The sequence below is a fragment of the Haliaeetus albicilla genome, chromosome 8, assembly GCF_947461875.1.
Source record: "Haliaeetus albicilla chromosome 8, bHalAlb1.1, whole genome shotgun sequence".
Taxonomy (NCBI): domain Eukaryota; kingdom Metazoa; phylum Chordata; class Aves; order Accipitriformes; family Accipitridae; genus Haliaeetus; species Haliaeetus albicilla.
In genome coordinates this window covers 14044455-14058736 of record NC_091490.1, presented here as the reverse complement: position 1 = coordinate 14058736, position 14282 = coordinate 14044455, and the positions used below count along the sequence as shown (strand labels likewise).

Here is a 14282-nt window from a genome sequence, read left to right as displayed (position 1 = left end):
AAGGCTAGATGCTTGAGTCACTTGTACCTCATTTGTTTGAGGTAGAGCTTCTTCAGAACTTCAGCCAAAAGATCTCAATTTTATTTTTGTTATAAATGGAATAAATATTTTCTGATAGCCACTGGTCCTGCCACAAGTTCCGTTAGTGAAAAAGGGGAGGGCTTTGGAGGATATTACAATTTACAGAGAGTTCTGTTCGTGTTCAAGTCTTTTATATATCCTTTCTTGGCAAAGAACCATCTCTCGTTTCAGTTCCCAGACTTTTATAAAAAGTAGCTCTGCATGCATTCAGTTTAGATTTAAAAATGCATATTGTCATTATTTAAAAGTAGAGCGATTGAAAGTGACTTGACTTGAAGTCTCAACATACCAAAAGTGTCATTTAATCCAAAACCACTGCCAAAAGTTACAGCCTTTTTCATACCGCCTTTTCTTTTTTTATAAAGTAATTTATCTACATAAAGATTGGTAAGAAAAATGGCAAATACTCACCTTGATGTCATCTTGATGATGATTTTATAACCATTTTTTGGATAAATACTCCTTAAAAGTCTAATTAAGCTTTCCTATGTGTGGTTGAAGTTGCTGTTTCTTTTGACTAGCGTTTATTTGGATGAGGTTTGTACAGTTTTCCACTTAGTTGCTCATTTCATTGTAACAAATGGGTTATTTTAGTATTTTTTTCAGAGGTGCTTTCTCCAGAACCATGCTTACCTCTTGTCACGTGAAAGTGGAGCTAGTTACTACACTCAGATTTCTTTGGAAATTTAATGAATACCACTCTGTGTTCTTCTGTTCTAGAGAAATAGCTACTAAGGGGAATGAGGGGGGGGACCGAGCAATGGCTTATTTGATATTGCAGGTAACCTTAGAATATAGTACATGTTAGTTTAAATCCACTATTGTTGATGGAAGCAGTGTAATTTAAAAAGGAAACAGTGTGTTAACATTGTTTTCTGTATGCTGATACTACTGTGTGCATTTTAAGTGGTTACATCTGACTTTAACGCTAAATGAAATACTGCAAGAAATCTGTTGTGTTGTGGATTTCTTCTCCCTGAATCGCTTTTTCAGAGGATTTCTTCTTTCTCTTCCATTAGTCACTGCTTTACCTATTTTCTCTTTGCGGGATGGTGGGGGGGAAATGTACTTCCATTCCCATGTATAGTTATTCTAAAGGATCGGTTGTGTCTATGTCCTTACGTGAAGTTCTCGTCTCAGTTGGCCGCATTTATTTGCAGGTACTTTTATTCTTTAAGGAAGCAAGTTATGTTAAAGGATGCTGGTTGTGTTATAGAACATTATGTTCTCTAATAGTAGATTTGCAGTTTTTGTGGATTGCCAATCTGGTAATGTAATAAATCTCTGTGATTCAGCAAGAATAAGCCATACCTACAGGCTATATGTGAAAAACAGAGAAGTAAGGTTCTAGGAAGCAGCACTGTTGGCCTACTTAAATGTAGTTAAAAATAAGGGAAGCATGGAGATAGCTGTAGAAAATGCAGATGTTGCTATTATATGTTATACTAAAAAGAGCTGTAAGTAGACAGTGGTGATTTATAGCCATGTATGGGGATTTAGGTTCTTAAAATACTGTGTTTCTGTATCTTACTGTTACCTTAAAGTTTAACTGACAAGCATTGCAAATACCTAGTAAGATTTGTATTCTTCTGTTTCAGAAATATGTATTTGGCATTCCTCCTCTGCCTGTGCCAGTGTCATTAGTGTGAGGTTATAAGAGAAATAAAACCACTGAAATTGTTTGGTGCTAGAATGATTCATTGTTGCTACCATTTAGTAACATGACTGTTTAAATAAACTTGGAAATCTGTTTCTGTTTATCATATTTAAAAATTTTAAAATGACATTGTAGTAGTAAGGGTTCTAGAATGATTTTTCTCTCATCAGTCCTATGAAAGTATACTGTGTGCAATACACTTGTCTGAAACCTGGTTGGAAGTTGAAAGAAAAGATAATTACACAATGTACATGGTTATTTGGTTTAGACAGATTTTTCCTGAGTGCTTAGGACAGAGTTGATTGGGGACAGCATTCTGTTCATACTACTTTTGTAAATGTTTATGTTTTGTTTTCATAGGTAAGCCAGGAACAGATCCCAATTCAGCAGCGTGGGCAGCTTATTATGCTCACTACTATCAGCAGCAAGCACAGCCACCACCTGCAGCCCCTCCTGGTGGACCAGCTACAACCCAAACTAATGGACAAGGTAGCTGTTTAGTAAAACTGATAAATTTCTTATTGCTGGGGGTGTTGATGCCCAATTATTTTTTTATTGTTGTCTTCATATATTTGGTTATTTTATTGTAGGGTAGCTGGTTTTCTTGGAAAACTCTTGCTTACAGCATTCAACATTTGCTTTTCTTAATTTCAGCAGTAGTAAGGGTAACATATTTATCTTGTAATATACTCCAAAGAGAATTGTGCTGCAATTTGGGCAGACTGAATTATGTCTACATAGTGCAGTCAGTCTTAAGTAAAAAGGGAATGAGCCAAACTGTTGATTGTCGTTTGCTTAAACAGTTGCATCACTTCCAGTGGTTTTAGGACAACTACAGTTGCAGTATTTAGTTGTATTAGTATAATTGTTGTGCCTGGATGAGGCTTACTGCTTAAATTTTGGGTAGTATTTTGTACTCCAAGTAGTGTGTAACTCCTGAATCTTGAAAACATGCTGAATACTTTAAACAATTCTTTTTGTGGTGTCTTTTACTAATTTTTTAGTTTATATTTGTAGTAGCATGTACCACATAGGTTTATAGTGTCAGATTTCAGTGATGTTATTTGGGATTGTTACTGAAAAATTTAGCTGATTATTTGTAAATTGTTCTGTGTATGAAACAAAACCCAGTAGTTTTATTTTGCCTATTTTTAATGTGATGCAGGAGATCAGCCAAATCCAGCACCAGCAGGGCAGGTTGACTATACCAAGGCCTGGGAAGAGTACTACAAAAAAATGGGTACGTGTGCATGTTTTCTTCTGTTGTTGCATATTAGAATTGTTTTCAGAGACTTGCGTATCTCTTTTGATGAGATGGGGTTTACCCAAAAATAACAGTGCACACTCCATGTGTCTCCTGAACCATGTACTGCTAGAGGCCCTGAACCTTGCAGAAAAACAAACTTAAAAATTTGTGTTGTGTTAACTAGTATGAGTACAAGTAAATGCTTTGATTAGCTTTGTGAAAATACTTCATACCTAATGAGATGTCTGTATTTGATCATTGGGAAACAACATATTTTAAATATTTCAATTGAGAATTTTTTTAAGTATCTTTTTAAAGTATATTTCATACGTTTCTGAGTTCAACTTTGATCTACTTTATGAAGCTGTTATTTCTCTTGTTTGGTAGTTGTTTCCTAATGCTCTTAAGATTACAGATTTTTCTTTCTTGTAACTTGCTTTCTGTTTTCCAAGTTATTAAGCCATCATGACTAGCTTTCATGTATATTACGCCCTTTTTTAAATAGTATTTGCTTTGCAACACTTCAGAGCTATGTTTAAACTGCAGGTTATATGTTGTTGCTAGCTTTTAAAAAATATTTTGATTGAGCTGACTTTTGAAACTGAAATGTATTTGCTTGTTAAGTTGATGATTTCATCACTTACTGAATAAGGAAAAAATATATTGTCTTGATGCATTGGCAGAAGGTGCTGTTATCTCTTAAACTGTGGCAATGTCTTGCAGCTCTATTTTGTCCACAGTGTCCTCCCATGGATATTGCAATTGATGTAGATTTGTATACTGAGGACTAGCAGGCTTATGAATGCCAGTGTTTTCCCTGGTATCTCTGTTTGACCAGGCATATAGCAGCATCTAGTTTGTATTGTTTGTTTGTTTGGGTGGGAGGGTTTTGTTTTTTCCCTCCTACAACTGCACCCCATTTTCTCATGGAATATCAAAAAGCATTTGGAGTTAAGATTAATAGGATGCTTAATTCCTCTTACAAACAACCTTCTACCAGGTTGATCTCAAATAATTTGCCAAGACATAACTACCTTTATTCTTCTTTATGTTGGCACAGCATAAGTGATGAAATGAAACAGAAAATGTATAATGATTATTTACTTCAAGAATTGAATATCAGACTAAGAAAATTGCAACAGAACTCCCAAACGTGATTTTTAAGATGTGATGGGCCTTTCATTTTTCCTCTTCTTTTCATTTAACTACTTTTTTTTTTTTTTCAAATTACTGTCTCTGTTAGTTCACCTCACATTTTTCGATGCAAAGTTGTGGGGTTTTTTCCCACTGCCTTTTTAAGAATAATGTAATTTGTTGGCAGGGGTTCTGCCATCTTTCTAATTTGCTGTCTCTGGAAAGCAAAGTCTGGGTTGCACTAGTCTTACATTTGTTCTAATTAAATAATGGCTAGTTATAAGGTGTTGGGATAGAGTTTCTGGAAGTCCAAAGAGGAGTGTGAACCCAAAAAAGATAGACATTGGGACATGTAAAGAATTGCTCTTAAAATGCAAAATTAAAAAATCCTAAGACAACAATCAAATAAGAGGAAAAACAGAAGGGCAGTTCTGATCTTCATTTCTTTTTCTACTTCAAATTGAGTTCTTTGCCTGAAGGAGAACTCTTGACATCTGGACCTGTATAACTTGACTGTGTAAATCGTGAGAACTTTTTTGCTTCTTCAGCATGTTGAAAATCTTGATATGGAAGATACCATTTCTCTTGAGGTCCACTTAGAGAAGAGGAAGAACTGACCAAGTGAGATTAAAGGGCAGAGAATTCACCTAGAGTTGATTCAGTGCTAAATGGAGGTGTTTTTCCCTACCTCCTTAACAGCAATGTTAAGAAGTAGTACAAGATCTGATGAACAGGAAGGCTGTCCATCAGCAGGTTCGTGTGGTCTCCTGGCTCTCAAACACAGCTACTACTGTTTGTGCTTCCTGCAGTACTGTAATGCTTCTGTCCCCATTAACTTGTGCAAAAGGGGGAAGGTAGTAATTACAGGTCACTCACTCTTCAACCCTTCTTTCAGATTTTTCACAGCACAGATAATTACACAAACACCTGTTTTGGAGAACTGAACTGAACTTGGGACATGCTGAGCCCAAGCAGTTCTGGTTTTGCTGATGAAAACTACTTTGATAATCCATGTGGCAAGCTTATGGGGGTGACAGTACTGCGCTGAACAAGTTGCATGTGATACTGCAATTGGTGCTCTGGATTTCCTCATCTAAAGCACTCCTGAATATTTCCGTCAAAACCACTGTTTTCCAAAGTGGCATCCTACTGGTGCGATATGACTCGGCTAATCACAGAGAACGCTTTCCTATTTTTTTCAGTGTATAGAACGGTGACTTGAAAATAACCTGTTTTCCAGCTCACAAATACAGTGGCAAAGTCCATCTCCTTTTTCGGACTCTTGTTTTGCTCAGGGAATAATTGCCTTGAGTAGCAAATACAATTAAAAATAGGACTGAAAAGCTAGGAAAAATACACATGCGCACTGGTAAGTTACTGTATGTGGACCTTATAGGTGACCCAGACCATCTATTTGCTGGGTAACCTACTTCATAAATTCAGAAAATGTGTTTTGAATTTCCCTTTAGTATTACCAAGTAACAAGACATTAGTTCAGCTTTTGAAGACATAATATTTTTATTTTTCCCTGTAAGAGCTGAAATAAAGATTTGCATAACTAGGCCCTAAAAATCTCCCAGCGATAACAGTTCCCTCTAAACATGAAGTCATGTTTTAGTAAATGACCTGTATGTCACCATAGGAGTTTGTAAATTTATCATTTAAAGTCATTCTAATATCTTGTGGCCTTGACTTATAGTTGAGGGATTCCATAGTAAAGAGTTGGAACTGTTCCGTAATGATTCCTGAGCATAGTAGCAGGAAAAAGGACAAAGAACAGTTTTCTCTTACTAGAATCACACTTGGTGATTTGAGTAGTGAAAGAACTGTAGAATCATCTGGCATTTTCTTTCTTAGCCTTCCTTAATGGGGAGGTATTCTACGTTTCTTGTATTTCCTTTGTATGTAGTTTATCAATATTTTTTGTTAGTTTTCCAGTTGATTCTGGATATTAATGAGCATGTACTGTTTCAGCGCAGTTCTGTACACCCAAAGGAAGTTTTGACTAAACTGCTGAGTTCCATGTGTAGGTTCAGAATTACTTGCAGTACTTAGTAGGGGAATGATGCAGCTAAAATACTTCGAATTTTTACTAATCTATTTCAGGACAGAAGCCCAGTTTGACATCTTTTAGTAGATGTTAAACTTCCTATATTTGATTTATTATTTGAATTTCAACACTGCCTTGGGATAGCTGGCTGAATGTCAGAAGATTCTTGGGTCATAATGCACAAAAAATGCCTTAGCTTTGATATTCAGCTGTGCTGACAGCTACGACATAGCTAAATAATTTGTAAGTAGAATTGATATCTCATAAATTAATAGTGAACTTGCAAAAAATGTATCCTGGGATAATTTGTAACCATATTAAAGATCATTTTGCTTAAAATAATTGATCAGAAGTGTAAATTGTAAGTTTTGGTAAATTATAAATTGTAAGATGTGATTTCAGCTCCTAAGAAATGAAGAAATTTAAGTAAGATTTTCTAGGAAAACAATTGCTTTACTGTATAACCCAAAAAGTGATGAAAAGGGTTTTTTTAATGTATCTGCAGTGTAAGTGGAAAAACTATGTAAGTTGTATAGAGGGTTGGAAAATGGAAGGTTGTATTTTGAAGACGTTCAGAATAGTGCTTTGCCAAATGTTCAGATTCTCTGCTCACGCTTAATGTTTTTGAGAGGATTTGGGGAATACACATATATGTAAGAGAAGTGTGGATAGCTAGTATTCTTCATGTGAATTTTCTGTGTAAAAGTATTTTAAAAAAACAAACAAACAAACCCAACTTTCTATCTGATACCCTAGAAAACAGTTCAGTAGAATCTTTGATACTCATGTTCCCCAGAAGGTTGCTCGGTGGTCTTGTATCCAAATAAAAGGTGAGGTGGTTTCAGGTAGGATTGAAAACTTTCAGCCCTTGTCTTGTAGAAGCTGCCCCTTTTCTTGATAGCCGAACAGAAGATTCGTTGTACATGGAATTGTATAGGGTGCAGGCTTGCAGTTTGCTTGGATTTATTTAATGTAGTGTGATTGAATGTGGTGGTTTGGGTTTGGTTGGGTTTTTGTTGTGGGTTTTTTTGTTTTTAATCCTAGAAAAAACTGGGGGAAATGGTGGTGACTGTAAAACTTTGATTTGAAAAAATAACCCTTTAAGAATGTAGATCACAAAAATGTTGTGTTTTGGAAATTAAAGAAACTTAAAATGAAGTTTTAAGATACAAAACCCTTCTGTCTGGATGCATGCAAGAGTGAGGACAAATGATTGGATAGAGGATAGTGAGTGTTCTGGTTATGGTCAAGTATGCTCTGCAGTGGTAACTGCAAAAGCACCTTTCAGATAAAAATTGTGAAGGCGATAGTGGTAATGACTGTGTTTGATGTTTCTGAAATAAGAGGAAAAGGATGTAAAGATGTCTGCAGCAAACCTTCCTTGTAAGAAGAGCATTACTTAGGTCCTAAAAAGTTGGCTGTAATTTTTTATTTTTGATACACTAAAGAGTCCTTGTGTGTTAGTCTACTACCTTTACAGAATTTTTAAGCTACAAGTTGATTTTGTTGGAAGTATCAGTAGTTCTCAGCTGTAAGTCTGGGAGAGTGTGCGTGTGTGTACACTTATGTGTGTACATGCTGTTATTTCTAGAGTATCAGACCTTAAGCAAAGGTTTAAAGGAGAAGTTTCAGGGCTATATTCTGTGGTGGAGTAAATGTTTACAAAAATTAATGCTCTTCTTGAGAAATTTAATCTACAGTAACCTAGCAGTTGCATCAGGGAGGCCAAAATTGGGGGAGTGAATGAATTGGCATCTGGTGAACTAATTAACGCAGTCTGTACAATAAGATAATGTCCATCTGGGTGGATTACAAAAGATATAATCTTGCCTGTTGACCTGTATTTTAATTTAAATGCTACTGGTTGTTCAGGTCAGTTAAGGTCAGCAGGCTTTAAAGACTTTTGCTCTGAAATGTGATCCAGGAGGTAGAAAAAACTCTCCTTACGGTTCCTCAGTTTTGCTTTACATGGGAATCATTACATTAAAATAATAGGATGAGTAGTTAGGTAAAAAAAAAAGAAGCCACAAGATTATTCAAAAGCCTTGCAGGAATATTGCAAGAAGCTAGGTGATACTTGTTAGGCAGTGAGATTTTGAAATCTTCTCATTTCTGTTGCAGCAACAAAGCTATATAATTTTAATTACTTGTAGGTCAAGCAGTTCCTGCCCCTGCTGGGGCTCCGCCAGGTGGTCAGCCAGATTACAGTGCAGCATGGGCTGAGTACTACAGGCAACAGGCAGCATATTACGCCCAGACAAGTCCACAGGGAATGCCACAACATCCTCCAGCACCACAGGTATAAAGTTTAAGTGTTTTTTAACTGGCTACTGTTTCAGTGGTTGTAGATATTTTTTGCATGTCTCCTGCTTTGTTACCTTTGGAGTATGCATCTTTTTTTCTAGCGAAATAACTATCAGAATAATTAATAGATTACTTTGTTTACCTGATAACTTGAGCTCTGTATCTATCCATATGTTTGGTGATTATGTTTTTTTTTAAAAAAAGAAAAACTTTCTCCTCCCAGGGTTTTGAAAACCATGCAAGAAGCCACCACCATTTACATTAACCAATTTTTCTTTCTTAAAGGCTTCACTCCTGAGTTAGCTCGATTTAAAGGATTTTCTTTAACTTTTTGTGTATCTCTTATGTATCTCTTCTGCACAGGGCCAATAATAAGAAGTGGACAATACAGTATTTGCTTCATTGTGTGGGGGAAAAAACCTTTGTTAAATGTATGGATGCAGACGCCTTGATGAAGATCTTAATTTTGTTTGGTTAAAAAATAGTGTTTTTGAAAATGTACAAAATATCTATCACTACTGATAGGAGGTAATATTTCTGTGTAGAAATGAAAAATGGTTTGTTTTTAGTATTAGTGTAGATGTACACATTCCAGCAAATGTATTTGCAATTATGTGGTCAATGCTTTGTGATATAAATGTACTTTTTCAATGTATACTTTATCACTTTTAAAATGCCTGTTTTGTGCTTTACAATAAATAATATGAAACCTCCTGTGTCGGTAAGTTGGATATGTGGGTATATAAAGAATTATAGGATTGATTTGCAACGATGAATGAAGGTACCTGTACACAAATGAGCTATTTTTTTCCCCCCCATGAAACCTTGTTGAGTTTAAAAACTTGTTGTTAGCATGTTTTTCCCCTCTTGCAGAATAGTTGTAGATGGAGGATCTCTTTCATTCATTGTATTTTGCTGCCTAGCATCAGTAATCTTGATACCTTAATTTTCTTTCTATTTGATTAAAACTGCATGTGTTTAAGAAGGTGATCTTTTGGCATACTTCCATTGCATTAACAGTGAAATTTCCTTTTATACATGACCACTGTTTCAGACCTGTGCAGCTGCTATAACAGATAACTTTTGTTCTTAATTGAATACTTCAAAACTGTTCCTGCATAACTATTTTACAGATTTTTTCAGACTAGTTAAAAAAACTTACTTTAAGTGTAATGCTTAAGCCTTCAGTTTAAAGTAGTCCACTTCAAAATTCAGTGTAGAAAAGTCAATGTGGTATGCATAGTAGTTACAAAAAATTGCATCTGTCCTTAAAACGCTGTTTTGTTTGAGTGGTGGGGAGTGGTTGAGAACTTCCTGCAGAGCAGATAACTTCTGTTTTTGTAAATACTCAAGTATTTGAATCAATTGATTATTTTTTTATATATACTTGAAACTTCTTATTGCTCTAATGCTCATACTAAAAATCTGATTATCTTGAAATCCTATGTTTGCTCTTTGCATATTTATTGGCTCTTTGCATATATTAGACTACATGCAATACAGTCTGTCTTGCCATTGTCTGTTGAAGTGCAGGTTTGATCCAGCCAGTATAGAACTAGCTCTATAGGGGTGAGGAGGACTGTGCTGTGTATCATCCTTGATTGTTCCTTCAAGGAGCATTGCACTGTAAGTACATCAGAATGACAAATTGATGAACTGCAACAGTATCTTTTTGTCAATGTTCCACATAATGAAAATGCCATACTTGTGTGACTATTATGTTGGAATACAGTGCTGGTATCTTAGGAAATCATAATTGCTTCTTAATTCAGAAACATAGGTTTGCGTATATATATATACATACACATAATATGAGCTTTGTGGGTAAGTATTCCTGAAACGTTTAGCAATAGCTAAAGAAAATCATGTTTCTGTTTATCTAAGTAATAGTTGTTGGTTTTTTTTTTTCATTAGTACTCCTGAGACAGCTGTATTATTCAGTGTTTTAAAGTATGCATATCGTAATATTGAAGTCTTTGGAACCACTTGTTAGACAGAAGTTGTATTTGTCTTCAGATAGTTTGCAGATATGTAGTGATGTAGGTATGTTTTAAATAATTCTATGACTGTTACTTGCTTTATCTTTTGGAACACCATATTGTTGCTTTGAGAATAAATTTTTTTAGGGTGGCTGCACAGAGAATTAGAAGTTAAGGCTTGAAAATTGAAGTAGTTTATTCAGGTAATTAGCAATGTATGTATTGTGCTGTAGAAATAGAAGGAATTATTTTTATCCCTTCTAAAATTAGGAATTATTTTGGTAGCTTAAAAAAGGCTAGGACGGTATTTGCTATCTTTAGTGTAGGGTATGAAGTTTAATAGTTCAGATATTTTGCATGGTATTTTATAGATAACCTTATAGAATGGTGCATTTACTATGTACTAAACTGAGCAAAATTAAATTCACTGGATTCTTTATCATTCACAAAATGGAGGCTGTTGATTTTGATTCATTTAAGGTATAAAATCTTTATTAATTGCAAACAGTGCAATTATTTATACTTCACAGTGCCTTCCCTGACCTTCCACCTTAGGTTCTGCTGCAAAAAAGCAACAGGTAAGCACAACCTAAGGAAGTATATAAACTAATATATTTCAGTACATTAATGTTGTCCCTGTGAGATCTTTGTGGTTGTGTATTGAAAAGCAATCTGCTGCTTCCCCAAATGCATTGTTACTCACGGTTCCATTTCAGTGGAAAGTCTTTTAAGTTTTTAAACAACTGTTTATATTTCTAGGTAAATATGTTTTTTTTATTTTTTTATTTTTTTATTTTTTATTATTTTTTAGAAAAGATGAGTAGATTGCAGTAATTAAACTTGATCAGAATACGTAATTTTTGTTATTTTTCCTCAAATAGCTAATTGTTGCAAATAAAGAATCAAAACCTTTAAAATATGCAGGAATTACTTTGGTTAGAAACGTCAACAGCCTTCACAAATGTTTTTTATAATAGGGCACTATTCCCACTCAAACCCGTAAGACTTAAATATAAAGAATATGACTTCTTGTTGTTATCACTGAACTTGATAACTTGTCTTACAGTTATAGTGTGTTAGTGGAATTTTTAGATAACTTAGTTTGCTTATTCATACTTGACATGTTAGGAAAACAGATTCTGGAGTTTCAGAGATTAGTATGTTTTAACTGAAAAAGCATGTGCACCAATTAAATGTTAACAGTACAGCGAATAATATTTTTTCTATATAGCAGTCAGCGTATCCTGTTTCTTGATACTTTAACTGAATTGCTGTATATTTTGATAGTTTAAAATGTTTGTATGTCTTATAGATGGTCTGGTACAGGTTTTTGTTTCTGGTTTTTGTTGTGTTTTGTTTTTTGTTTTTGGTTTTGGTTTTTTTTTTTTTAGCTTAAAGTAAAGCAGCATCTACTTGGTTTTTTGTTGATTATTCTGTTTCTGAAATGTGCTGCTCCTCTTTCAAAAGTCCTGCTTATCTGTACATCAAAGAAAAATATTCAAAAAATACTGCCTTCATTTTCACACACAGTGCTGAAGATGCTGCAAGCACCAAATCATAGCTCATAGAATCAGGTCCTGAGATAGTTACTACCAGTAAAGAGGAATCCTTTGAGTGTATGCCATTGGTGAGCCGATGAGCATGGACCATAGAAGGGCTCCATGTAGAAGGTAAAATTGGCAAAAACATAACAGATTTGAAATGTATCCCATACATAATGGTGTAGGGTATAATTTTTGTTTTGATCACTTTTCATTCTTTAAAGTATTATTTGTTTGACCATAAATGTTCCATAATCTGTTAAGTTTTTTAAACTGTGATTTTAATAATATAAACCATCTATTTTAACTTCTATTCTTCTAAACAGCCAAGCTTAGCTATATTGAATTTTTGAACTAAATTAATAGTTGTGCTTCAGTTTCTCAAGCCACTTAATATTTCATGTAGTTTAATATGTAACTTAATTTTTGACGTGAGAAAAGGTTAGGTGTGTACCATTTGGATTTTGATACTGTGAATTTAGTGTTGGGGTGAGTCATTTGTTCACTTCCTTTTACATGATACTTTTTTCTTCAACTCTTGTTCCTAAAATATCTTGCACAGTCTTTCAATTGTAAATTCAGCCAGTGGAAGGAGATAGAGAAGAAAAAGCCAGTTTATTGGAATGTTGCTAGTGTGTGGAAGATGAGGTGTTCTTGTGTGTAGCATTTGAGGTGTATTGACTTCCAGCTTTCTCACTGCTGGGCTTACAGGCATGCTATTTTTGTGCTAAGCATAGTGTTTATTTTTCAACTCTGTCTCAAAACTCAGTAGTTCTTAGGAGAACAGAAAATAGATTATTGGAGGTATCCTGATCCAAAAAGATAACTGGACTTCCTTAGAAATGTAATGAACTTGTCCAAAAGGTGTGTTAAAATGTTTCCTGCTTCCCCCTGCCCCGCCCCTGCCTTAAGAGTCCCTCAAATTAAATAGAATGTGAAGAGCACAAAAAGTTTAAAAAGAAAGCATAATATTCAAAGTAGGAAAAGCATTTTCATATCACTTTCTGCAGCCTATACTTTAATAGGACATGAAATAAAATGTCAGGTGGATAATCTTCAGTCTAGCATGATCGTAAGTCATCTCTTTAAGTTGTCTAGGCAGACAGGATCATTATTCACTTGCACAGCCTATCTTGAAATATTTAATCTTTTTAGTAGTGGTATTTTATTGGATGATGGAAACTGTTTCTCCCCTGTTCTCTTCCAAAGTAATTTTTAAGTTTTCCATTGCATGTTAAAAGCTTTTTATTTTGCTTTTTTTCTGGAAGTGGGGGGTGGAAGGGAGGACTGGGCTTTTCAGAAAGCATACAGTTGACAGGATTCCCTCTTCCCTAGTAATAGCTTATAAAACTCTTATGTATGCACAAATATTTCTCTTGCGTGCATGTGAAATGCCTTTTCGTCCTGAGAAAAGTGTTCTCTGCAGAAACTACCCGTGTGTAAAAAGAAGATTGGCTTTAAAAGGCAACTGTGATGGGAACAGTGTCTTAGGGAGATGCAGCTTGGACTTGAGGTAAATTGAATGCTTTACAAAAATGTGGTTTTGAGCTTGCATTGACATTGTATGTAATATGGGTACACGTTAACTGTATAATGGTTTTTGTATGGTTTTTCTCAATAAATGTAAACTGATGGATAATAGCAATGTTTTGTCTCTTTTTTATGCTCCTATCCCTGCCTTCGTTAGTTTGCAATAACAACTTCAGAGGAAAGATATTGCAGCAACTGGTACTTCTGTGAATGAACATCACCCACATGAAATGAAGTAAAATACATTTGTATGGCTATTAGGATAAATATTCATTCAAAACATGCAGTTTATTACCATTTTTTCAAGATGTTTCTGAATTTGTAAATATTTTATTGAGGCAAAAGAGTGACTTCCAATAGGTAACTGTACAAAGAGCAGTCAACAGATTCAACCACAGGAAAATTACTTTTTGAAATGGCTGCATAAATCTAATTTGCTGCAGCTTACCTTGTCTTTATGCTAAGCCTTATACACATGTTCTTTAATTTAAAGTGTGACTATTGTTTCTAAAATTACTCCTACAGAAGCTTAAGCTGAACAATTCAGATGGTGTTAGCACAGTGAGATTAGTGTTGATATCAAGAGGTCTTAGAGAAAAATAGTACAGTAGCCTTAAGAAGACAATGTTAAATGCAGCAATAAATTTATTGCATCAAGAGAGAACGAAGATTGCGAAGTTAGGCACTTTCTGAAATTATTTTTCTCAAAGCTTGCTTCCTGCCAACTTAGTTATGATAGGCTCATATTTTGTCACCAACT

At 34.8% G+C, this 14282-nt stretch overlaps 1 protein-coding gene across 15 annotated transcripts in view; it reads left to right on the top strand.

Annotated features, from left to right (window-relative positions):
• The window catches only part of FUBP1 (far upstream element binding protein 1), a 36712-nt gene that overhangs the window by 12041 nt on the left and 10389 nt on the right, over positions 1 to 14282 (top strand). For 4 of the 15 annotated variants that reach the window (XR_011325732.1, XR_011325731.1, XR_011325730.1 and 1 more), the window contains 5 exons: positions 2099 to 2227; positions 2904 to 2978; positions 8322 to 8467; positions 10001 to 10098; positions 10982 to 13633. Coding sequence is in view for 6 of the 15 variants with exons in the window: in XM_069789021.1 (XP_069645122.1) it covers positions 2099 to 2227; positions 2904 to 2978; positions 8322 to 8467; positions 10982 to 10993 (362 nt within the window). In the remaining 9 variants the exon portion in view is untranslated. Of the gene's footprint in view, positions 1 to 2098; positions 2228 to 2903; positions 2979 to 8321; positions 8468 to 8835; positions 9187 to 10000; positions 10099 to 10981; positions 13634 to 14282 lie in introns of those variants that run through there. The other 11 variants (XM_069789024.1, XM_069789020.1, XR_011325729.1 and 8 more) reach the window with 10 other exon arrangements.